This window comes from Schistocerca piceifrons, chromosome X (genome assembly GCF_021461385.2).
Source record: "Schistocerca piceifrons isolate TAMUIC-IGC-003096 chromosome X, iqSchPice1.1, whole genome shotgun sequence".
Classification (NCBI taxonomy): Eukaryota; Metazoa; Arthropoda; class Insecta; order Orthoptera; family Acrididae; genus Schistocerca; species Schistocerca piceifrons.
The window spans coordinates 8,619,924-8,647,542 of record NC_060149.1 but is presented as its reverse complement, the minus strand read 5'-3'; the positions used below and the strand labels follow the sequence as shown (position 1 = coordinate 8,647,542).

Here is a 27,619-nt window from a genome sequence, read left to right as displayed (position 1 = left end):
TCATACATCTTGCTCACTAGATGGTGAAGTTTTATTAGGCCTGGCTCTCCCAAGGTTGTCAGTATTTCCAATGGAATGTTGTCTAATCCCGGGGCCTTTTGCCGACTTACATCTTTCAGCGCTCTGTCAAACTCTCCACGCACTATCATATCTCCCATTCCATGTTCTTCTACCTCCTCTCCCATTTCCATAAAATTGTCATCAAGAACATTGCCCTTGTATAGACCCTTTATATACTCCTTCCACCTTTCTGCTTTCCCTTCTTTGCTTAGAACTGGGTTTCCATCTGAGCTCTTGATATTCATGCAAGTGGTTCTTTTCTCTCCAAAGGTCTCTTTAATTTTCCTGTAGGCAGTATCTATCTTACCCCTCGTGATATATGCTCCTACATTCTTACATTTGTCCTCCAGATCAGTGATATGGGTCTGTAATTCAATGGGTTACTCCTATTTCCTATCTCGAATATTAGTGTGACCTGTGCTACTTTCCAGTCTTTAGGAACAGACCTTCCATCAAGTGAGCGGTTGTATATGATTGCAAAGAAAGGCGCTATTGTGTCTGCATACCCTGAAAGGAATCTGATTGGTATACCATCTGGACCAGAAGACTAGCCTTTCTTAAGTGATTTGAGTTGTTTCGCAACACCTGAGATATCTGTTTTTATGTCACTCATGCTAACAGCTGTTCTGGTTTTGAATTTTGGAATATTTACTTCGTCTTCTTTTGTGAAGGAATTATGGAAAACTGTATTTAGTAACTCTGCTTTAGTGACGCCATCATCAGTAACATTTCCATCGCTATCATTCAGTGACGGTATTGACTGTTTTTTGTGAGTGGTGTACTTCACATATGACCAGAATCTCTTTGGGTTTCCTACCATACTTTGAGACAATGTTTCATTGTGGAAACTATTGCATCTCACATTGACGTCTGCACTAAATTTTGAGCTTCCATGAAACTTACCCAGTCTTGGGGATTTTGCATTCTTCTGAATTTGGCATACTTTTTTCGTTGCTTTTGCAACAGTGTTCTTACGTGTTTTGTGTACCGTGATGAATTAGTCCTGTCTCTTATTAACTTATGTGGTATGAATCTATCTATTGCTGTCGATACTGTATCTTTGAATTTGAGCCGTATCTGGTCTACACTTACATAATTAGCTTGGAAGGTATGGATATCATCTTTTAGGAAGGCATCAAGAGAATTCTTATCTGCTGATATATTTTGCATTTATTTTTAGTGGTTTTGGTTTATATCATTTTAAGCCGCGCTACAATGACCTTGCCCTCACTAATCCCTGTATCCGTCATAACACTCTCTATTAGATCAGGATTATTTGTAGCTAAGAGGTAAAGTGTGTTTTCGCAACCATTTACAATTTGCGTGGGCTCATGAACTAATTGTTCAAAGTAATTCTCAGAGAAAGCATTTAGTACAGTTTCGGAAAATGTTCTCTGTCTTCCACCAGCTTGGAACATGTATTTTCGCCAACAAATTGAGGGTAGACTGAAGGCTCCACCAATTATAAGTGTATGAGTGGGGTACTTATTTGTAATGAGATTCAAGTTTTCTTTGAAGTGTTCAGCTATTATATCATCTGAATTGGGGGGTCGGTAGAAGGAGCCAATTATTATTTTGGCACGGCTGTTGCGTATAGCCTCTACCCATAGTAATTTGCAGGAACTATCTATTTCAACTTCACTGCAAGATAAACTACTACCAACAGACACAAACACACCACCACCTACTTTATTTAATCTATCCTTTCTGAACACGGATTGCGCCTCTGTAAAAATTTCGGCAGAATTTATCTCCGGATTTAGTCAGCTTTCTGTTCCTATAATGATTTGGAAGAAAAACTTTAAGGTATCAACCTGAGCTGGACCCTGAAGGTGAAAATGGGCATAGACAGATACTAAATACTTTTTTGGATATGTCAGTACAACTGGCTGATCTGAGCACAAATATGAAACACAAATAGATTTTGCTACTGATGGCATGTTTAAAATGGCATTTAACATGCAAGAGACTGACATCTGGGTGAAGAGAAAAGAAGAATATCCACAGCTGAAAAGGAAAGCTTTGAAATTATTAGTGTCATTCACCACTTCCTACCTATTATTGTTAGCAAGACTTCTCGCATTGCGATTGTTGTCTCCAGTACTTCTGCTCTGGCCTTTCTGGCAATGTTGCAAATTCTCTGTGACGATATTCCATGATCTGCTAACTCATATTAATTCATGGTCTTGAAATACCTATTCCAAAATTCCATTTTAGAGTTGTCACTGTTAACCAACAAGAATTTAATAAAACTGCCCATTAACCAATACATAAAGAGATGCTTCATTTCACTAGCTGTCTACTGTGTTTTGAACTCATTTGAGGAGAAGGCAAAAACAAATGTCTTTAGACAACAGTCTTATAAAAACAAGCATACATTATTGTATAATATGTTACTATTTTATAAGTTGTTTTAATTTTTTCAGACTGGAACACATTATCCTATTTTTAAGTGAATTCCTACAGAAAATATGTTTCACGGAATGAGTGTTTCATATTGCAGGTAATACTGAAAACTGAACTATGCTCATTAAGCGAATCCCACTGTAGAGTCAGTTATTAAAGAGATAGATCTTTTTCAAATTTCTCAAAGTTACTCACTGTATCTCATTCATTTAGTTATTGATCAGTTCCTGAAATAGTTCTCAGGTGCTGCATTTACTTATTGTTAACATGATATAGTTAAAAACAATCTACATTATATTAATTTAGAGAGATCCATGTCAATTGCACTAATTATGTATTCAAACAGTGAGCAGTTTCAGGATTTTAAAATCTTATCTTTAGGCATAAGGAGGGAAGAAATATAATATGACATACCTGTAAAAACCAAAAGAGCAGACTACTGAAACAAGGCAACTCACTTAGTGCATTTGGTAATGTATAAAATATGACTGGTTCAGTAAGTGCAAGAGTACTTGATGCAACTAGAAAAATGGGGAGGGTCTAAGAATCAAACTGACCTAAAAGTGTAATATACGGGCAGGTGGGATGAAGGAAACAAAAACCAAGAACAAACTCTGCACTCATTCTGTGCGCCGTGAGGCAGCTGCACAGTATGTATACCAACAACAACTGACTGGAGGGCCATGCCAGAGGTCTGGAGACATGGTGCAGCACAGGCACCAGTAGCGTATGAGCAATCAGACTGACATTATCATCATAGATATAGAAAATATCTGGACTGACTGGTCCGAGCACTTGCAATACTCCATTTAAAAATGTAATAGAATATGAATGAGCTGTGGTATGCCATTAGGCTAATTAACTCTCAAATATGTAATACCTTGTGATATTTTTAGGAAACAGAGCAATGGAACATAGAAAAATGAATGAACAAAGGATAAAAGGCAGAACAATAATGATAAAAATTAATGGTAACATACACCAAGCTAAGTAAATCATCACATATATGATACATTATGGACTCAAGTGACATAGAAATACGTAAAAAACATAAAATCCATCACAAATGTAAAATGTTAGTGTATTAATGTAAGGAGTGTAATAACAAATGAAAATGATCAGCTGAGTGCCTTACAGATATAAAGCAATAACAATATGGAATGAGGACTAGGAGGTGAAACAACTAAACAAATGGCAGAAAAATAAGCCTGAACCTCACAGATTTGTAAAAATTGTATAAAAAAGGGGATACATCTGATGTTAACAACTACAGCCCAATCTCTCTTCTGACTGCCTTATCCAAAATTCTTGAAAAAGTAATGTATTGTAGAGTAGCTTCACACCTTTGTAAAAATAAAGTTGTAACAAAATGTCAGTTTGGTTTCCAGAAGGGTTTTTAAATGAAAAATGCTATATATACTTTCACTAATGAAATATTAAATGCTCTGAGGCAAGAAGTAATGAAGATTTTGTTGGAATCCTGATCAACCCACAGAGCTATGAAAAATAGAAATGTCAACACACAGTGCGTCAATTATAATCTAAGGTGAGCTCAAGAGTCCTAGATCCACCTGGGAGAAACTGCTGTACTTGATGCCTTATTTAACTGGTGCCAATCCTAGTGATCTATTGTTTGATTCAAACCACAGTTACTGAAATTCATTCAAGTAACTGTGGAGCAAAGTCCTGCAGATGAACTGTGTGTGTGTTGTTGCAGCCATTTTGTATCACATTTCGACATGAGCATCTTTTAAATGCACTTTCACGAGCTGTTGTAGTTCTGTGTGATATTTTTACCAGCGCAGATGATCAGCATGGAAACTAAATTGTCAGTGCAGCACAAGATGCTGCCCTGAGAAAGCCATTTCCACCCAGAAATTAATGTGGTCTTTCTCCTCTCCCCACAAACCTCTCAAAGGTGAACTCATGGATATGGTCTGAACAGGGCTTATTGACACTTGCCACACTAGTCAGGTTTTTTAGGTGTTAGATAAGTTTGATGGACATTGTGTCACATCTTACCACTGCAAGTCTTTGTCAATTTGAATTGTTCAACAGGTTTAAATTAATTTCATAGTCATTACTACAAATAAGTACCAAATCTGAATGTGAGAGTCTTTACAATGTTCTTCCACAAAACCTTGTCACTCCTGTTTAACATTTCTACCATAGCAGATGATTATCATGAAGCATATGTTATCGGCTATGCTGCTACTGCTTCCTCCCGCAACTGTGGCCACCGAACAAGACTTTGGAAAGTCCTGGACTCACGACCCACAGATTGAAAAGCACTGAGCTAGAGTACAAACAAACATACATGCGTGCGTGTGCACACACGCACGCACACACACGCACACACACACACACACACACAAGCTTGCAGGCACAGCCACACATACCTATGCACTTACATTGTGCCAACTGAACACACAACCACAGTAACTGCTATCTTTGAATGCTTGCTGCTGACTGATTGCCACTTTGTGTGATGTCTCTTTAAAAATATGTGTAGGACAGATATTGCAAATTACAGAATACAATATTACCTTTTAGATATTTATATGAAAGACAAAAAAAGTATACAATATATATTCACTTTAGGTAAAGACATTATTTTGGTTAACAATTACCGTATTTCCTCGAATCTAAGCCACACTTTTTTCCTGGTTTTTGTAGGCGAGTGCAACGTAAGCAGAAGTTCTGAAAAATGTTGGTAGGTGCTGCCACAACTAACTTCTGCCATCGAATATGTGTAGCGCTACACAGGCATGCTGTGCAGGCATAAAGATAAATACTGGCGCCAAAACCTCTGTGTCAGTAAATAAATTAAAAAAAAGGTAGAAGAATGTAAACATTATGGCATGTATTCTTTTGTATTTGCTGCTATCTCATTTAAATGCTGTCTGCCTAATAAACTACAAAACTAGTGTGAGACAGCAGCAAATGCGGAAGAACATACATACCATGTCATGTTTATATTTGTATTATTCTTATGCTGAATAGTGACAGTCAGAAATTAAGCATGACAACTGACTAGATTTTTAAATCTAAGATGACTCTAATTTCTCTGCAGAATACAATGTACTAAAGAGGCATCTGCAAAGATTTTCAAATGGAGAAAAATTTTTCTTAACTCTCGTTCAGAACATCATCTTTCATACGCAGTCTATTATTTGGTTCCTGTTGATCATTGTCAAAGAAAGCACCAGTGTAAGTAACAACAAATAGCAGTCCCTTGCCATTGTTTCCCTAATGAGACAATTCCTCTCTTCTTTTTATTGTAAGCGGCAGTAGAGTGCTCAAAAGCAAGCCATGCCGTGAGCGGCAACAGGTCGTATACACTAATTATCTGAATGCAACAAACAGTGCATGACAAGGTATGATAATGCATTTTCAGCTTAGAGTGACATAAACACCTATAACAAAGAGAATGGCACTTATCAGATCTAAGCAAAATAAGCAATCAATTCAAACCAGACGAAGCACGTGAAAAAGGAAGGGAACCCATATAAGTACAGACAGAGCACCTGACGCATAGAAATGGCTACCTGGTAAAGTTTAACTGCTAAGCTTGCGACTCGAACCAAACTACTGTAGCTGTATCTTCATCCATTCAACCTAAACTGTGTCTCATGGACGAACTTTGTTTCGATTTGGAGGTGCAGTCTAAAACTTTTCTCTCCCCTTGAAATTCGAGTCTCAAATTTCAGGTGCAGCTTAGATTTGGGAAAATTTTTTTCCTTGATTTCTAGTCTCATTTTTCAGGTGCAGCTTAGATTCGAGTGTGGCTTAGATTCGAGTAAATATGGTAGCTGAATGTCTTTAAACTAGTACAAGCAATTACATGTTGTCAGAAAAGATAACATGTTCTTTAGAAATATAGAAATATGAGCTCTTGATGTCTCACTTGAATTCATCCCATTTTTTTCCTACTGACATTTGATCTGTCTGAACAAGTTATAAGTGGCACGTAAGACAGACAGTTTGCACTGTGAGTGATGGCACAGTTAACACAATAGTTTAGGCCATTCCAAAGAGGGGAGACATGAAGAGGAAATACACTACCAGTACTAAAATGCACCAGAGAAATCTACTACCAGCATTGCCAGCACAACCTACAATGTTTAGCTTCACCATGCAGTTATAATACAACTACTGCTAGGTTGTGGCAGGAATGGAAAAAAATGCAAGTTAATGTGACGTGTTCTGGACTGAGCCAATATGTGACAAATAAGCCCAGCTGCCACCTTTTCTTGTGTCATTTACAACTTAGTTTCATCTTTTTGCATGTATTGCTGATGCACTGTATCCAGCAACAATATTGATTGCCAATCTTTTAAATGGAAACACCAAGTCTCAAAGAATATGCTTGATCAGAATCAAGGAAACATTGCTTATTCCCAGCTAGTGAGCTGTTATTGGTTGGTAACTTGTTACACCACACAACAGCCAGTGCAGCTACCACACCACACTGATACACATAAAATGAGCTTACTTGCTGGATGTGGAAGAGGGAGAGTGGCCCTTCAACACCGGGAATGCAGGTAGGGGTGAAAGCCTTCTGCGAAGTGCTGAAAATATACTTTTTGTGCAGATCATTTGCTATGGCAGGGATGTCACACAGAAATAGAACAAGGTTTCCATGATAGCACATTTGAAAGACTTTCATGTTCAAATCTGGCACAATATAGTTGCAAAAACTACATACACTGTTGATCGTAAAAATTAGCATCTGTGAGAGAAGGCATGAAGCAAAACTGTAGAGCCTGAGCTTTCTTTTAAATTTATATTTTACACATTGTACACAAATTCACTGAGCCAACTTCTAATAAGTTTCGCAATGATGTGGAATTGTTGTTGTTGTGGTCTTCAGTCCTGAGACTGGTTTGATGCAGCTCTCCATGCTACTCTATCCTGTGCAAGCTTCTTCATCTCCCAGTGCCTACTGCAACCTACATCTTTCTGATTCTGCTTAGTGTATTCATCTCTTGGTCTCCCCCTATGATTTTTGCCCTCCACGCTGCCCTCAAATACTAAATTGGTGATCCCTTGATGCCTCAGAACATGCCCTACCAAACGATCCCTTCTTCTGGTCAAGTTGTGCCACAAACTTCTCTTCTCCCCAATCCTATTCAATACTTCCTCATTAGTTATGTGATCTACTCATCTAATCTTCAGCATTCTTCTGTAGCACCACCTTTCAAAAGCTTCTATTCTCTTCTTGTCCAAACTATTTACCGTCCATGTTTCACTTCCGTACATGGCTACACTCCATACAAATACTTTCAGAAATAACTTCCTGACACTTAAATCTATACTCGATGTTAACAAATTTCTCTTCTTCAGAAACGCTTTCCTTGCCATTGCCAGTCTACAATTTATATCCTCTCTACTTCATCCATCATCAGTTATTTTGCTCCCCAAATAGCAAAACTCCTTTACTACTTTAAGTGTCTCATTTCCTAATCTAATACCCTCAGCATCACCCGACTTAACTCGACTACATTCCATTATCCTCGTTTTGCTTTTGTTGATGTTCATCTTATATCCTCCCTTCAAGACACCATCCATTCCGTTCAACTGCTCTTCCAAGTCCTTTGCTGTCTCTGACAGAATTACAATGTCATCGGCACCTACTCCAAATTTTTCTTTTGTTTCCTTTACTGCTTGCTCAATATAGAGATTGAATAACATCGGGGAGAGGCTACAACCCTGTCTTACTCCCTTCCCAACCACTGCTTCCCTTTCATGTCCCTCAACTCTTATAACTGCCATCTGGTTTCTGTACAAGTTGTAAATAGCCTTTCGCTCCCTGTATTTTACCCCTGCCACCTTTAGAATTTGAAAGAGAGTATTCTAGTCAACATTGTCAAAAGCTTTCTCTAAGTCTACAAATGCTAGAAACGTAGGTTTGCCTTTCCTTAATCTTTCTTCTAAGATAAGTCGTAAGGTCAGTATTGCCTCACGTGTTCCAATATTTCTACGGAATCCAAACTGATCTTCCCCGAGGTCAGCTTCTACTAGTTTTTCCATTCGTCTGTAAAGAATTCGTGTTAGTACTTTGCAGCTGTGGCTTATTAAACTGATTGTTCGGTAATTTTCACATCTGTCAACACCTGCTTTCTTTGGGATTGGAATTATTATATTCTTCTTGAAGTCTGAGGGTATTTCGCCTGTTTCATACATCTTGCTCACCATATGGTAGAGTTTTGTCAGGACTGGCTCTCCCAAGGCCGTCAGTAGTTCCAATGGAATGTTGTCTACTCCGGGGGCCTTGTTTCGACTCAGGTCCTTCAGTGCTCTGTCAAACTCTTCACGCAGTATCGTATCTCCCATTTCATCTTCATCTACATCCTCTTCCATTTCCATAATATTGTCCTCAAGTGCATCGCCCTTGTATAGACCCTCTATATACTCCTTCCACCTTTCTGCTTTCCCTTCTTTGCTTAGAGCTGGGTTTCCATCTGAGCTCTTGATGTTCATACATGTGGTTCTCTTATCTCCAAAGGTCTCTTTAATTTTCCTGTAGGCAGTATCCATCTTACCCCTAGTGAGAGAAGCCTCTACGTCCTTACATTTGTCCTCTAGCCATCCCTGCTTAGCCATTTTGCACTTCCTGTCGATCTCATATTTGAGACGTTTGTATTCCTTTTTGCCTGCTTCATTTACTGCATTTTTATATTTTCTCCTTTCATCTTTTCTCCTGAAAGAACCAGAGGTTGTACAGAGTTTCAGGGAGAGCATAAGGGAACAATTGAAAGGAATGGGGGAAAGAAATACAGGAGAAGAAGAATGGGTAGCTCTGAGGGACGATGTGGAATGTGTCAGGTTAATAAAAGGTGTATATACAAAATATTACATTACACAAAATATTACAAGACTTTTTTTTGGGTTGGGGGTGGGAAATTACCCACTTACTACATCCAAAAATTAATCTAGTGGGTAGAAGGAGTTGTCATTCAGAAATTCTTTTAATTTCCTTTTAAATGCTATATGGCTATCTGTCAGACTTTTGATGCTATTAGGTAAGTGACCAATTTTGCGGCAGCATAATTTACCGCCTTCTGAGCCTAACTTAGATTTAACCTTGAGTAGTGAAGATCATCCTTTCTCCTAGTGTTGTAGCCAATTACTTTTGAATTGGGGAGCGATGTGTAGACAACCTCCAAGATGGTGCTCCCCGTGCAACGTTGCAGTAAAATGCAATGGCAAAAAGTCTACACAATTCCGGTGACCGGACGCTCAAATGCCTCCCGGCCCACAAGAAGCAAACGATTCAGAAGCAGAATGACTCCACGAAGATGGTGAGAGTGTGCCACTTCAATATAGAAGGCTACACAAGGACGAAAGGAGAAATCCTTGAAAAAATTGTAACAAGAGAAAGATTAAGTGTCATACTCTTGCAGGAGACACATCTGACGGTTGAAAACATCGAACGATTATGCATACCAGGATTCACCATTGTGGGATACTCAGGACACAACAAACATGGTATGGCGACCCTGGTGAAAAATGAGTTTCTAGGAAACCTCGAGGACAATGTGGAATCGGTTCCACACGCAATAGGCATTAAACTGGGAGAGATGACATTCTACAATGTCTACAAACCACCTTCGCAGCAATGGCCTATAGGAAACTTACCGCAGGCTAATCATCCAGCAATCTATGCCGGCGACTTTAATTCCCAGCACACCAGATGGGGACATCAGAGAACCACTCCGGAAGGCATTGGACTAAGTGACTGGGCTGACAACGGGACCTACACCTCCTGTTTGATCCCAAGGACAGAGCGTCCTTTAATTCAAAAGTATGGGGCACAAAGACGACACCTGACCTGACCTTTGTCACACGCGGCGCAATGGGCGTACTAATGATGCAAGCTACAAGAAGAGTCCTCGAAGCTTTCCCACGGAGCCAACACCTCCCGATTATTGTGGAGATCGGCCTTTCCATCCCGATCATAAAGAGCCCCCCCGATTTCACAGTGGAATCTGAGAAAAGCAGACTGGGGGAAATATAAATCTTTTATTGACAAGACAATAAATCGAATTCCACCAAGTCCAGAGAACTACCAAAGGTTTGTAAACCTGATATATAAACGGGCCCTAAAGGCAATCCCCCGAGGGGCCCGGAGGGAATACATTCCTTGCTGGTCAGAGGAGTGTGAGTCATTGTTAGAGCAGTATGAGAGGAGTGGGGAGGACGAGACTGCAGAACGACTGATCAACACTATGAACGAGGAACGTAGGAAAAGGTGGAAGATGGCAATGGAGAATCTGGACTTTACCCATTCTTGCAGAAGAGCTGGGGTCTACTACGGAAACTGGGTGGTGTCACAACACCACGAAGATCGACTGCGGGTGTGGGCCCATCCGAAATAGCGACTGCCATGAAACAGACCTCCAAAATACGCCTGAAGACTGAGGTGAAGAAAAGGATCTCCAGGAACCTAACCAAGGAATTAGCCAATAATCCAACTAATCTAGATATTGTCAAAGCAGTAGACGTCGAGGAGATTACCCAGACCCTAACACTAATGAAAACAGGGAAAGCAGCCGGACCCGACGAAATCCTCCCAGAATTTCTGAGGGAGCTGGGATGCATTGGGAGGAAATGGATGGCCAAGCTCTTCACGGAATGTATTAAATCAGGTGCACTCCCGACGTTATGGAAAGAAGCTAAGGTAATAGCGGTACTGAAACCGGGGAAGGATGGAGATAATCCAAAGAACTATAGACCGATCTCACTGCTTTGTACCTCTTACAAACTATTTGAGAGAACATTACTGGCCAGACTAGCACCATACATTGAGGCGAACCTCCCGGACTATCAAGCAGGGTTCTGTGTGGGAGGGAACTGCTGTGAACAAGTTTTGTCCCTTACAACATATATAGAGAAAGGCTATCAGAACAAGCTGAAAACAGGTCTCGTATTAATAGATCTTACATCAGCCTATGACACTGTCTCGACCGAAGGACTACTGCTCAAGCTTACTCAAATTATCAAATGCAATCAGACATACACATTACTAAAGAACATGCTGACAGACAGGATGATCAAGGTCTACCTCCATGGAAAGAGCAGCAAAAACATGGTCATAAACAATGGCCTGCCGCAGGGGTCAGCCCTGGCGCCGACCCTTTTTAATTTATACATAACTGATATGCTGAGCACCAGGTCGCGTAAATTTGCGTATGCGGATGATCTGGCCATCGCATACCAAAGCAAAAATTTCGAAGATCTTAAAAAAACAATGAAAGCGGACCTTGAAGCGCTGAACACCTACTACCTCAAGTGGCATTTGCATCCCAACCCCAATAAAACGACCAGTACCATAATGCACCTTAATAACAGAGCTTCAAGCAGGAAACTACAGCTTTCCCTGAATGACCGGCATATCAGACATGAAGATAAGCCCAAATATCTGGGAGTAAAATTAGACCGTACACTAACGTTTAGCTCCCATCTGGAAGACACCAAACAGAAATTAAAATCTCGAAATGCCATCATGTCTAAACTGGCCGGAACATCATGGGGGTGCGGAGCTAATACACTAAGGATGTCAGCATTAGCCCTCGTGTACAGTGTGGCTGAATATTGTTCACCAGTCTGGGCGAAAAGTGCGCACGTAAATAAAGTAGACACCCAATTGAAAGAGACGATAAGAATTATCTCAGGCACACTTAGGGCTACCCCATGTGACTGGCTCCTAGTCCTTGCCAACATAGAACCCCCTGATATAAGGCACTCCATGGCGACCTCAAGAATGTATAGGAAGATCGAACACAATCCAGAACTCCCTATACATCAAAACTTATCACCCATCAACAGGCTAAAATCTAGGTCCCCCTTTTGGAAGATTGGCAGGGAATTACAGGACTTCGACCCAAAGCTAGCCTGGGGGGAATCATGGCGCAAAGGGACACACAAGAACCAAAAGCTTATCGATGACCCCAGCAAGAAGATAAATGGTTTTGATCTCCCTCGGAAGCTCTGGGTTGCCTTAAATCACTATAGAACAAGCGTGGGAAGATGCAAACATCTAATCCTACTGGTGTGTGAAGTAGTAGGATATAGTGGTGAACTGAAGGACAGACATTACTTGCCTGACCTAGCCATAGATTGGCTCAAAACTATAAGTAGCATTGTGTAGTGTTGTAATTTCCTGGTGGATTGTAATGCCACTGTAATATTTGCCTTGTATATGCCGAACGAATAAATAAACTTTTGAATTTGTTCGGATTGTTAATAACAAATTTCATAAGTTAATATATATATTGTGAGGCTACAGTGAAGATCCCTAGCTCTTTAAATAAGTGTCTGCAGGATGATCTTGCATGAACTCCTGCAATTATTCTGATTACACATTTTTGTGCGGTGAACACTCTTTTACTCAATGATGAGTTACTCCAGAATATGATGACACACGAAAGCAGGGAATGAAAATAGGTATGGTAGGCTAGTTTACTGAGATGTAAATCGCCAAAATTAGAAAAGACCCTTATAGCATAAGTAGCTGAACTCAAACGTTTCAGCAGATCCTCAGTGTGTTTTTTCCAGTTCAACCCCTCATCCATGCATACACCTAGAAATTTTGAATATTCCACCTTAGCTACTGATTTCTGATCAAAGTATATATTTATTAATGGTGTCATTCCATTTACTGTGTGGAACTGTATATACTGTATTTTGTCAAAGTTTAATGAGAGCACATTTGCAGAGAACCACTTAATGATTTTCTGAAAAACATCCTTTTACAATTTCATCAGTTAATTCTTGTCTTTTGGGTGTGATAGCTATACTTGTATCATCAGCAAAAAGTACCAGCTTTGCATCTTTGTGAATATAGAATGGCAAGTCATTAATATATATTGAGAACAGCAGAGGACCCAAGACAGAACCTTGCGGCACCCCATTCTTGATTGTTTTCCAGTTTGAGAATTCACCAGTTTTTTTCATATTATGTGAACTGCATATTTCAACTTTCTGCGCTCTTCCAGTTAGGTATGATTTAAACCATTTGAGCGCTGTCCCATTCATACCACAGTACTTGAGCTTATCTAGAAGTATTCAATGACTAACACAATCAAAAGACTTAGAGAGATCACAAAATATCCCAACGGGTGACTTCCGGTTACTCAGAGCATTTAATATTTCATTAATGAAAGTATATACGGCAGTTTCCGTTGAAAAACTCCTTCTGGAAACCAAACTGACATTTTGTTAAAACTTTATTTTTAGCTACTCTACAATACATTACTTTCTTCAAGAATTTTGGATAAGGCAGTCAGAAGAGAGATTGGGCAGTAGTTGTTGACATCAGATGTATCCCCTTTTTTATGCAGTGGTTTAACAATGGGATACTTCATTCTATCTGGGTAAATACCCTGCTCAGAGAGCTATTACATAAGTGGCTAAGAATCCCACTTATCTCTTGGGAACAAGCTTTTATTATCCTGCTGCAAATGCCATCAATTCCATGTGAGCTTTTATTCTTGAGAGAGTTTATCATCTTCCTAATTTCAGAAGCAGAGGTGGGAATTCCAATTGTATCAAATTGTGTGGGTAAGGCCTCTTCCATTAACTGCGTTGCTTCTTCTAATGAACATATAGATCCTATTTTCTCTACAACATTTAAAAAATGACCATTCAAAACGTTTTTGACTTCCGGCTTGTTGTTTGTCAAGTTTCCATTCGCTTTGATGGTAATGCTGTCATCCTGTACTCTCCGTTGCCCTGTCTCCCTTGTAATAATATGCCAAATCGTTTTTAGATTAGATTAGATTTACTTTCATTTCAATTGATCCGTAGTGAGGAGGTCCTCCAGGATGTGGAACATGTCAGAAAAATAACAATACATGACAAATATTTACAACTAAAACAAATAAGCTAATGTACCATTCCACAGGTCCCAAGTGGAATGATCGTCATTTTTTAATGAACACTAAGAGTCATTTTACAAATACTAATGCACTGAATTTAAAATAACAAAGTTTTTTTATTTATTTATAAGGTAATACAACTACTGTAATACTTATTTACAATGAACACATTACTGCACTGAAATGGTGCAGAAGTTAGATTATACTAACACACACACACACACACACACACACACACACACACACACACACACACACACACACACAGACACACAAATTTTCAATGAACACATTACTGCACTGAAATTGTGCAGAAGTTATGTTGTACTTATATACAAATCAGTTGGTTTTACTAAGAAATTCATCAATGGAGTAGAAGGAGTTGGCCACCAATAAATCCTTTAGGCTTCTCTTAAACTGAATTTCATTGGTTGTTAAGCTTTTTATGGCTGCTGGCAAGTTATTGAAAATGTGTGTTCCTGAATAATGCACACCTTTTTGTACAAGACTAAGTGACTTTAAATCCTTGTGAAGATTATTCTTATTTCTAGTATTGATTCCATGAATTGAGCTGTTGGTTTGAAAAAGTGATATATTTTTAATGACAAATTTCATTAAGGAATAAATATATTGGGAAGCAGTAGTTAGTATCCCTAGTTCCCTAAACAGGCTTCTGCAGGATGTTCTTGAGTTGACACCACATATAACTCTCACTGCACGTTTTTGTGCCCGGAAAACTTTAGCTTGGCTTGATGAATTACCCCAAAAAATAATCCCATATGACATTATGGAATGAAAGTAAGCATAATATGCCAACTTTTTCATTTTTATATCCCCTATGTCTGACAAAATTCGCATTACAAACAGAGATTTGTTAAGACACTTCAGCTGTTCTGCGGTGTGCTCCTCCCAGTTGAATTTATTATCAAGCTGTAATCCCAAGAATTTAACACTGTCCACTTCTTCTATCTTCTCGTCATCATATGTTAGACATATACTCTTGGGACACCCCTTACAAGTTCTGAACTGCATGTAGTGTGTTTTTTCAAAGTTTAGTGACAAAGAATTGGCTAGGAACCAGTGATTAATGTACACAAATATTTTATTGGCTGATCTTTCTAAGACTACACTTGATTTGCTATTTACTGCAATGTTTGTATCATCGGCAAACAAAACAAACTTGGCATCTGGTAATGTTACTGATGAAAGGTCATTGATATACACAAGAAAAAGTAAGGGCCCCAAAATGGAACCTTGTGGGACCCCACATGTAATTAGTTCCCAGTTGGATGATGCCTGATAGCTTGATACATGTCTCTTTCCTAATAACACCCTTTGTTTCCTGCCAGAGATATAAGATTTGAACCATTTTGCAGCATTTCCTGTTATACTATAATATTCTAGCTTACTTAAAAGGATATTGTGATTTACACAGTCAAATGCCTTTGACAGATCACAAAATATACCAGTTGCCTGCAATTTTTTGTCTAATGAATTAAGCACATTTTCACGGTAAGTGTAGATAGCCTTCTCAATATCAGAACCTTTTAGAAATCCAAACTGTGACTTTGACAATATGTTATTTGAGATAAGATGGTTATAAAGATGACTGTACATTACTTTTTCGAAAATTTTTGAGAATGCTGGCAACAGTGAAATTGGACAGAAATTTGATGCTATTTCTTTATCTCCCTTCTTAAACAGTGGGTTAACTTCAGCATATTTCAGCCATTCAGGAAATATTCCACTAATAAATGACTGGTTACACAGATAGCTTAATATGTTACTTAGCTCAGAATCACATTCTTTAATTAACTTTGTTGATATTTCATCATACCCACTAGATGCTTTTTGATTTTAAAGATTTTATGAAGGACATTATTTCTGTTGGGGTAGTGAGGGTCAAATTCATATTATGGAAGTTACTTGAAATGTCTGGTCTAAGGTAATCCATAGCAGCATCTACTGAACCTGACAACCCCATCTTTTCAGTAACAGTTATAAAATGTTTCTTAAAAAGTTCTGCAACACTATACCCATCTGTCACCAATGTATCATTTACTCTTAATGCTATTTCTTCCTCTTCATGTCTGGTTCTACCGGTCTCCTCCTTCACTATATCCCATATTGTCTTTTTTTGTTATCTGATATGACTATCTTTTCCTTGTAATATATTTGCTTTGACATCTGTATTACAGTCCTTAATATTTTGCCATATTTCTTATAATGTGTTATAGCATCAACATTGGAAATGTTTCGGATTGACAGATACAGTTTTCTTTTTGTTTTACAAGATACCCCTATTCCTCGAGTAATCCATGGCTTCTTTGTAGACTTTTCTCTAACCTTGGTAAGTTTTGGGGGAAAGCAGTGTTCGAATAAGGTAAGCACTTTATTAGCAAAAATGTTATATTTTTCATTCATGCCATGAGCACTGTAAACATCAGTCCAGTGAATGTCTCTGAGCAGTGTCCTAAAATAATCAATTTTTGGCTTACTGATTACCCTCTTGAAATCAGATTTAACAGATTTTATATCCCGTTCAGTATTAACATTTAACAGAAGGAACTGCATGACATGGTCTGAGAGGCCATTGACCATTGGTTTTGTAATATAATTTTGTTCATTGGACTTTTCTATAAAGATATTATCAATGGCTGTTTGTGAGCAAGTGGCTATCCTAGTGGGGAACTTTACAGTGGGAATTAAGTTGAATGATAGTGTCACTAACTCAAATAAGTTCTTATTGGGAGAGTCTTTAAGGAAATCTACATTGAAATCACCAGCAACCACTATTTCTTTGTTTTTGGTTGTTAAATGGGCCAGTACAGCTTCAAGGTGGTTGACAAACAGATTAAAGTTACCTGCAGGTGCTCGATATACACTTAATATTATGAAGGATTTTTTGTGAAATTCTGATTCTGTTGCACATGCTTCCATATGCTGTTCTAGGCAAAATTTATGAATGTCTATGTTCTTAAATTTATGACAGGTCCTGATGAATGTGGCAACTCCTCCTTTCTCCATTTCTGATCTACAAAAGTGAGATGCTAACCTAAACCCTGTAACACTTAAAAGTTCTATACCAGTGGTCACATGATGTTCAGAGAGGCAGATTATGTCAGCTGGGTTTGAAGACTCTAATTCATCTATGCAGATAGTTAATTCATTAATTTTATTTCTCAGTCCTCGAATATTTTGATGCAATAAAGATAGCTGACATTTCTCATTGACTGAGTTAAATTTGGGTGGAGTTAAAATATCTGCTGACAGTTGAAAATTCTTAACCAATGGCTGTTTATGCTGATGTAATAAGCTGGAATTATGTTTTTTGATTTCTTTCTCAAACTGAAGGTTTGTCTCAGTTCTAACCTCTCTTAAAATTTGCTTTCTTTTTGTCCTCCCTACCCTCAAAAAGGGTCTTTTCTGAATCCTATAACCACTGGTATTTTACCACTCATGACAGTGCCTCCCCCTTTTAACTTTCCTGCTATTTCCCCAGCCAATTTACCCTTCCCCTTCCTGTTGAGGTGAAGGCCATGCCTAGTATAATCCCACCTACTGAGAGAATCAACATGAACCACACCAATGTGTGACCCCGCACCCGACATGAGCAGCCGTTCCAGCTCCAAATTAACTCTCTTGACAGAACAGTTCAAATGAGGTCGGTCATGGCACCCAAGAACAGATACAAACTCAACACTAGTTATCTTCGATGCTGATGCAATCTTCGCCAGGTCACACTCTATACTGTACCCAGGATCTCTGTCAATACTGTTACCTGCCCCACCCACTATAACCACAGTGTCTTCCTTAGTGAAATCTTTGGAAAGTGATCCTAAATCCTCCGTCACCTGCTCCAGACCAGCACTAGGTTTAAAAAAATTTGTGACCTGGTTGATTTTGTTATCAGAGGTATTAATCGCAGACATGATGCACATACTTCTAGACTTTTTAATAACCTTTCTTAATGTAGCACAGTGGTTTTTATAATATTTGGCTGTTTCTGGGCCATTACTCTTTCTTGTTGGTAGATACAGTTCCCTTTTGTGGTTACAAGATATTTTTACTCCTTTAGGAAGCCAAGGTTTTTTGCATGGTTTCTTATAATTAGATTTAACTACTTTCTTGGGGAAACAGTTTTCAAATTATGTTACAAGTGTATCATGAAATAAGTTATATTTTAAATTAGCATTGGGTTCCTAGTACACTTCATCGCAGTCTAACTGCTGAAGATTTTCCCTGAAATTTCTAATTGTTGAGTCTTTAATTGAACGCACAACTTTGCAGGGTAGTTTTGAATTACTGAATGGAGCTATGTCATATACTGTAACTAGCTGGACACCATGATCAGAAAGGCCATTCTCAAAATGACATGAATTTATGTTTTTAAACTTATCTTGGTGTACAAAAGTGTTATCTATCAATGTGCTGCTGTCCTTTACTACCCAATTAGGAAAATTAATGACAGATGTCAAATTGAAAGAACCGAGCAAGTCTTCCAGGTCATTCTTCCTATTACACTCTTTCAGTGAATCAACATTCAAGTCCCCACAAATAATAATCTGATTTCCTCTATCTGACAGATAGCACAACAACACAAACTGTGGTAGCAAGACAAATCTATTGATTGTGACAATTGGGAAGCTGTCAGACACTGTTTCTGAAAGCTGTTGGGCACCAGAATTTCAAGATTTAAAACTGATACAAGGTTAATGTTTAGTAATTGTACCAGTTAACATTCCACATGAAATATGAATATTCTGTAGTATTATTTGTTTTATTCTGTGCATTGCATAAATTTTTGAATACTATGTCTGCATGCTTCCCTCATGTACACAATCAATGTTCATTGTGTGACCTCCTGTTTGTTACATTTTTTGATACTTATTTATGCACAGTATTAGTTGCCAATGTTGTTTTTCTCACCACAACTGGCCCCATGTGCATTCAGATTGGCATTAAGTTTCACATATGTATGTCTTGTTTTTGATACCTTATTTCCCCACCGCTGTGTGGTTAGTTCTTGCATTTATTTCTAAGTATTGATGTAACAGCTGACTATTTTTTGCACACAGTGGTGACAAAAGTTATGGGATACAGATATGCACATACACAGATGGCATTAGTAATGCATACACAAGGTATAAAATGGCTGTGCATGGGCAGAGCTGTCATTTATAGTCAGATGATGCACTTGAAAAGGGTTCTGAAATGATTATGGCCACACGACAAGAATTAATGGACTTTCATCTACATCTACATCTACATGATTACTCTGCAATTCACATTTAAGTGCTTGGCAGAAGGTTCATTGAACCACAATCTTACTATCTCTCTACCATTCCACTCCAGAACAGCGCGCGGGAAAAACGAACACCTAAACCTTTCTGTTCGAGCTCTGATTTCTCTTATTTTATTTTGATGATCATTCCTACCTATGTAGGTTGGGCTCAACAAAACATTTTCACATTCGGAAGAGAAAGTTGGTGACTGAAATTTCATAAATAGATCTCGCCGTGACGAAAAACATCTTTGCTTAAATCACGTCCGTCCCAACTCGTGTATCATATCTGCCACGTATCTGATTATGGAATGGTAGCTGGTGTAGATGCACTGGACATCCCATTTTGGGAATCATTAGAATACCAAATTTTGGGCATTATTTCTCACCACAGCCTTCACTTAATGACCGAGAGCAGTGCTGTTTGTGTAGAGTTGTCAGTGCTACCAGACAAGCAATACTATGTGAGATAACCACAGAAATCATTGTGGGACATATGATGAAGGTATCCACTAGTACAGTGCGGTAAAATCTGGAATTAATGGGCTATGGTAGCAGACAGCTGACACAAGTGCCTTTGCTAACAGTACGACACCACCTGAAACTTCTCTCCTCATCCATATTGCTTGGACCGTAGATGACTGGAAAACTGTGGCCTGGTCAGATGAGTGCTGCTTTCAGTTGGCAAGAGATGGTAGTAGGGTTCAAGTGTAGCACAGAGCCAAAGAAGCCACATACCCAAGTTGTCGATAGAGCACTGTGCAAGCTGGTGGTGCCTCCATAATAATGTGGGCTGTGTTCAATGGAATGGACTGAGACCTCTGGTCCAAGTGAACCAATCATTGACTGGAAATGGTTCTGTTTGGCTACATGGAGACCATTTTCAGCCATTCATGGACTTCATGTTCCCAAACAATGATAGAATTTTTATTGATGACAATGTGCCATGTCACTGGGCTACAGTTGTTTGCAATTGGTTTGAAGAATATTGTGGACGGTTTGAGTGAATGATTTGGCCTCCCAGGCCACCTGACATGAATCCTATCAAACATTTATGGGAGATAATCAAGAGGTCAGTTTGTGCACAAAATCCTGCACCAGCAACACTTTCACAATTATGGACAGCTATAGAGGCAGCATGTTTCAATATTTCTGCAAGGAACTTCCAACGACTTGTTGGGTCCACGCCACATGGAGCTGCTGCACTAAGCTGGGCAAACGGAGGTGCAACACAGTAATAGGAGGTATTCCATGAATTTTTCACCTCAGCGTATAACTGTTCTGTGGTATTTCATGCCATAATTCCTTCTAACATGGCTATGACTTGATGATGTTGCACGGAATTGTGTCAACAAATTAAATTGTAACCAAGACTTTCCACAGACAATTAAGTGTCAATTCTGAATGGTTGCCTACCTCATAGATGGAAGCATATATGTACCAAGTGAAGTACAAATTTTTTTCATAGGAACACAGTTTTCTGTTCAGTCAATCTACAAAGATGATACTGCAAGAACAATGCAAGCAAGTAAGCAAGCAAATGTATAAAGGGCTATACTTCAGAAGAAAAATAAGTGATCATGGAAGAAAGTTTGATAGAATTGTGCATCAGTATATTGTAGCTCTAGAAAAAATATGCAAGAAATTACCTGTAGTCAACCACAGTTCGGGCAGCAAGTTCTTTGAGAGATGGTACTTTGTACTTCTGAGGTCTATCTGGTATCACAAAATAGCGTGAAGTGAATGGATTATTTGACAAATCCAAAGCAAATTCATGTAATGGAAACAAATTGTATGGAAAAATTCGCATCATATTGTTGGAGGCCGTTAGAACACTGAAAAATAAGAACAAGAAGATATTATCAGTTAACAAAGTGACTAATTCTATACCATCAACAACAGTTTCTCTCCTGTTCTTATCTAATTAGGTATGATAAGAAATACATATAACAGTAACTTGTGTGCCATATTTATGTCACTTTCATGAAAGTTCATTAGAAGATATAGCTCATCTGGTGCAACAGACTATGACAGTGAAATTGTTGACTGAAGAAAGATCTAGTGATGTGGTAAGTACTAGGTGTTATTCTGCTCTGTGGGTAGAGATTACATTTGCACATATGGTATCACCTCCTAAGTCTGCAAGAACAGCTATGATCAATCAATCAATTAATCAAATTTTATTGTCGTTCAGCTCATAAAGCAATAGACAATGTCAAGATAACTTACATTTTTAACATTAATTACTAAATACAATTTAGTTTGGATTACATAAGGCCATCAACTAGATACAGTGTTGAAAGAAAGTATTTTCAGTTTCAAAAAATTTGTCTACTGTGTAGAAAGGATTATTTACTAGTATTCTGCACAACTTAGCTTGACAGGTAACTCTTTTAAATCTATACTTAACTTATTGTACAACTTAAGTTCAATAACTAAATATGAATTCTGTGACTTGGATAGTCTTTGATATGGTACATCTAAACATGATTTGTTCCCGGTGTTATGGCTATGTACATCCCTTCTTAATGATATATTTGAAATATTGTTCCTAACATACGATAGAACATTATAGATGTACAAGTTTATAACGGTCAGGCATTGCAATTTAACAAACAAGGGTTTACAGTGTTCTAATTTATCTGAGTCAGTTATTATTCTTACTATTTTTTTTTGTAAAAGTAGAATGCCCTTTATGTGACTGCTATTGCCCCACAATAAGATTCCATATGATATGATACTTTAAAAGAAAGCAAAATATCCTGATCTTATATAACTATTAGGGACATGTCTTTTTAAGTTTCTAATTAAATAGATAACTCTTGAGAGTCTGGCAGATAAATGTTTGACGTGTGGTTCCCACGTCAACTTGTTGTCTACTATAACACCTAAAATTTTTATACTTTCTAACTCATGATTCTCTCTTAAGCTAAAGGAAAGTGCCTGGGTCTTACTTTCATTTTGTAGAAAACCGTTCACTCTAAACAATAATGAACTCTTAGCAAGGGTATCTTTAACTTTATTTTTTAGTGTGTATAAATCTGAGGTGTTTAAATCTGAGCTTCACACAGTGCAGAGCAGCAGCAGCAGTGTAAGGTAGAGAGAAATGCCTGTCAGCACTGTGATTTCCTTATGGAAATGGCCAAACCGACAATTTTGGATTCCTTCCCAAACAGAAGGGGCCTTTGCTAAGGTGGCAGCAGTGTAAGGTAGAGAGAAATGCCTGTCAGCACTGTGATTTCCTTATGGAAATGGCCAAACTGACAATTTTGGATTCCTTCCCAAACAGAAGGGGCCTTTGCTAAGGTGGCTATTGCCAACACTCATATGTATTTCATATTAGAATTGTTAGAATGACACAGTACAGAATTTCATCACTTTGATCAGTCACCAAATTAATAAAATCACAATTATGTTAAGCATCTCCCTGAAACTGCATGAAATAGCACATCTGAACACTGTAACACATTGCGTTAGTCATATGCTGCAGAGAGGTGTCTCTCTGGGTTGTGGAAAGTAATACAGGGTGTATCAAAAAGAATCATCCAATTTGGCATGTCTGTATTTCTGAAACTAATAAACATATACAATGAATTTTGTTTTATGATGAACAGGAAACTCAAAAAGTTTTTTTTTTCATATCTCGTTATAGGTGTTCAATATGCCCCCTTGAGATGCACAGCATATGTCAATGTGGTATTCAAATTGTTCCCACACTGCACCAAGCAGGTCTTGAGTTACAGCTTCCACAGGTGCTGTTATGCAGTGTCTCAGTTCATTCAGTACTGTTGGTAATGGAGGCAGATAAACAAAGTCTTTTATAAACTCCTGCAGGAAATAATCACATACAGTCAGGTCCGGTGACCTTGGAGGCCAGTAATGTAAGACTGGATCATTCGGTCCAGTGCGATCGATCCAAAGTTCAGTAACCTTTTGATTTAAAAATTCCCGCACTTCCAGATGCCAATGTGGTAGTGCCCTAACCTGTTGGTAAATGAAGTCATTTGAATCAGTATCCAACTCTGGGAAGAGAAAACTGTGAAGCATATCGAGAGACATGCTTTATGTAATAGTGTTCTCGGCAAATAAAAATGAACCATAAACCTTTTCCTTTGAACAAAACATATTAAATTTTGGAGAGTCCATCTCATGTTGTACAACTTTGCGTGGTTGTTCTGTACCCCGTGTTCTCACATTATGACAGTTCAGATTTCCATTTAAAAGGAGTTTTGGCTTGTCACTGAACACTAAGCCTGGAAGAAAACTGTCATCCTCCATCTCACCAAGAATGAAATTACAGAACTCCACAAGTTGTTGTTTGTCACCTTCATGAAGAACCTGCAGTAGCTGAATTTTGTATGGTTTGATGGGTAAACATCGATGCAACACACACCAGATGGACATCAGGGGCATATTGAGTTGTCGAGATGCACGATGAATGGATTTCTACGGACTCCTTGTGAAACTACGGCACACGCTTTCAACGTCTATGTCTGACAGTCAGGTACGGCTTGGTGATTTGCCTTTACACAAACAACCTCTTTCTCCACACCATACCTAGTACGAAAGTCACACTGAAGAGTTATTACTGACCTGCACTGTGAAAAACATAGAGCAAAATATGCTTTCTGTTGACCTGAGATCATTTTTACTAGAAATGAAGTGGGCACACACTGCTGCTACCTAGTGGGAGCCATGCAAAACTCCAGAGTTTCCTCTTTCCAACACACTTATAGCAAATAGTGTAACAGTTCTGATTTTTATGAATTGGATGATTCTTTTTTATACACCCTGTAAAATGATAGCAATATAATGAAATGACTTGACATAATGACATATTATTGCAATCAAGTGCTAACAATAATTAAAACTGATTTAAAATAATAATTTTAAGAGATTCTGTTCAGATATTCTTCAGTTACTTAGAATGTGTTGATCAAAAGGTACTTCCTTAATTCGTGCTTAATCGTCACCAAATTATCCATACAACATCTAATACACTCTAGTTGGTTGTTATACACGTGTGTGCATGAGTCTTTTATGTATTAATGTTAATGTATTGAAGCTTTATAGATACTGGTATCAGATTTGTACTTTGCTCCACTTTTCAGAAACAACAATGGGCATTAATTAATTAATATGAGCTCACTAGAGAAATATTAGTGATGCCTTTAAAGGAGCATACTTGTCACTTTGGGGTGATGTATATGCTGCAGAACTGATACCAGGCAGTCCCATGGCCCTCTATCACTGACATAAGTCATGTCAGTCAAGTGAAGTGTACATGGAAGTCCATTGTATGGAATCAGTAAAGATGGGTCAACATGGTGACATACAGAGTGGAAAAAAGGAGCTATGATGTTTGTTCAGAGGCATCCATGATTACACCATGAATGTATGTGCTCAATTTATTGGTGTATTGACACAGACTGTCTGAGACATCTATAAGATAGGGTACACTCACAACCATGACATAAGAACAGTGGTCATAAAATGATTCTAAATGAAAGGAACCAGAGATGAATGTCACACTCTTCCAATGACAGCCAGTTTCACTAACTAATAGAAACTGATGCTGTCAATGAATGCAGTCCATCTCAACCAGAGTCCAAGTTAATATTATAAAGGTAACTGCATGCAATGGATACTGGGAGTTGGGTACCTTACAAAACATCACTGATCACAGTGCTACATAAAGCTGTATGTGTTCAGTAGGTCAATCATCACAGAAACTGGACAGTACTTGACTGGCAGGATTACAGTGCAGTTCACTTAGTCACATTTTTGCCTCTTTTCAAATGATGTGAGGCACTGAGTGCACTGATGGCCCAATGAGGCATTCAACCCACAGTGTGTGAAGCTTGGTAAGTGATGTTTTGATGATGTTTTTCATTTCATGACTTGGATCTACTTACATATGAAATACACAATGCATTTCAACATTGTCATTGACCATTTGTTGCTTTGTCTTGCACATCTTCATTATGAGTATGCTGAAGATACTACCCTCTCTTCCAAGATGACAAAATTCATCTTCACAGACCTGCATGCCTATGCTCCCAGTTTGATGAACGTTCAGGCATTCAATCATGCCTCAGTTTATCCATGGAATCCCCCAATCTCAATTCCATACAAATATCTGGGCCTGTTTGGAACAGTGGATGAAATGCAGCAATAAGATGCATATGGCATAGCTGAAGAAACATATGGCCTCTCTTCCTCACTCAAATGAGGTCATTATCAAAGCTAATGTGATGTTAGACTGTATTAGCATGATATATCTTGGGATTTTTTTATTTTCTATTTTTATTTTTATTTATTTATTCTTTTTTTTTGGCCTAGTGTGCTTATCTAAGTTGTAATAGTTGTCAGGATGCCAGATTTTTTTTTAAGATTTCTGTGACTAAATGGAAAGATGAAGAATAAAGCACTTTCTTCATTTTTAAATTACTTATAGTACATACCAGGTGTACTGAAAATGTAAGTGAACTAAGGCGTCTCATTAAATACATGACAAGGGTTTTGTAATTAACACTGTGATATATTTGTAATTCAATAAAAATTAACATTATTTATTTATTCTATTTCATGATCTTTGTGGTTCGGTATATAATTCCCTTGGATTTCTGTGGCACCTCCTTGCTCCAAATAAGCCCCCTAATGCATTTGAAAAACTGCCCTGCTTTTCTGCACCTTTCATTTATTTCCATTGCTTCCATGCTTCCCAGGTACTTGAAGTTCTCTACTACTTGTAGTTTTTCCCCTCCACAAGTTATATCCACATTTGGCCTATTCTTCTTCCTTGTTGTGACAGTTATTTCACTTTTCTTTGCAGAGAAATGCATTCCATATTGTGCTGCCGTTGCCTCCCATACATCTAACTGCTCTTGCACCACCTTGCAGTGGTATGGACACATGAAGAGAATGGATGAGGGAAGAATTCCAAAGAGGATGTTTGATCTGCAACTGGAGAGGAAGAGGTCCAGGGGAAGACCAAGAGATAGATGGGTGAAGGGAGTGAAGGAATGTGTGACGAGAAGAGGAGAGAACTGGACGAAGGTGGAAGAGGGGGAATGGTGGAAAGACAGAACACGATGGAGAGGCTTGTGTTCCCGACAGACCCAGCCAGTGGCTGGAAACTGTCCAAGATGATGATGATGATGATGATCTTTGTGGTGACTAAGATTTCAAGATGAACTTCATAGTACAATTTATTTAAAATTTATATTCCATCCAAATATTGAGTCTCATGCCCTACGTCAGTTGCACAACAGTTTAAAGCTATTTTTAATACATACAGATCTTAAAACATAAATTTAAATTGTTGTACCACAGAAGATAGTCATGAGGTTTGATAGTGGTCCAGTATGATAAATTTTAAATAGTTCGTACTATGTAGCCAATGCAGGCATTTTAGTTAACATTAAATAGCTGAAATTTGAACAAGCAGCAACATACAGTGTAAATTTTATGTCATTGTTTAAGTAGACTATTTTTATAACTTGAAGGTCTCTATGAGAAGTGCGGTACGATTGGTGTTGTGATTTTCAATCTGAAGACTGGTTTGATGAAGCTCTCTACATTTCCTGTGTAATCCTCTTCATCTCTGAATAACTACTGCAACTTAAATCCTTCTGAATCTATATATACGAAGACAGTAACTTGTTCTCGAAAGAACAGTTACTGTTGATGACTGTGCAGCTTTTTCCTGGAGTAAATGATAACTAACTGACAACCTCAGCTGCCGACAGGTGTTGTTGTTATACCTCGATGTGGACAGCTGAAAATGTGTGCCCCGATAGGGACTCGAACCCAGGATCTCCTGCTTACATGGCAGACGCTCTATCCATCTGAGCCACCGAGGACACAGATGAATAGGGCGACTGCAGGGACTTATCCCTTGCACGCTTCCGGTGAGACTCACATTCCCAACTGTCCACAATTCTACATATGTATTGTACCTTATAGACATTTGCCTATCCACTCA

General features: G+C 38.4%; 1 protein-coding gene across 1 annotated transcript in view; it reads right to left on the bottom strand.

The window, feature by feature from the left end:
• LOC124721314 overlaps positions 1-27,619 on the bottom strand; it is a 92,303-nt gene that overhangs the window by 30,244 nt on the left and 34,440 nt on the right. Inside the window, exon 3 of the mRNA XM_047246226.1 lies at positions 21,282-21,467. Within this exon, the coding sequence (XP_047102182.1) occupies positions 21,282-21,467 (186 nt within the window). The remainder of the gene's footprint in view (positions 1-21,281; positions 21,468-27,619) is intronic.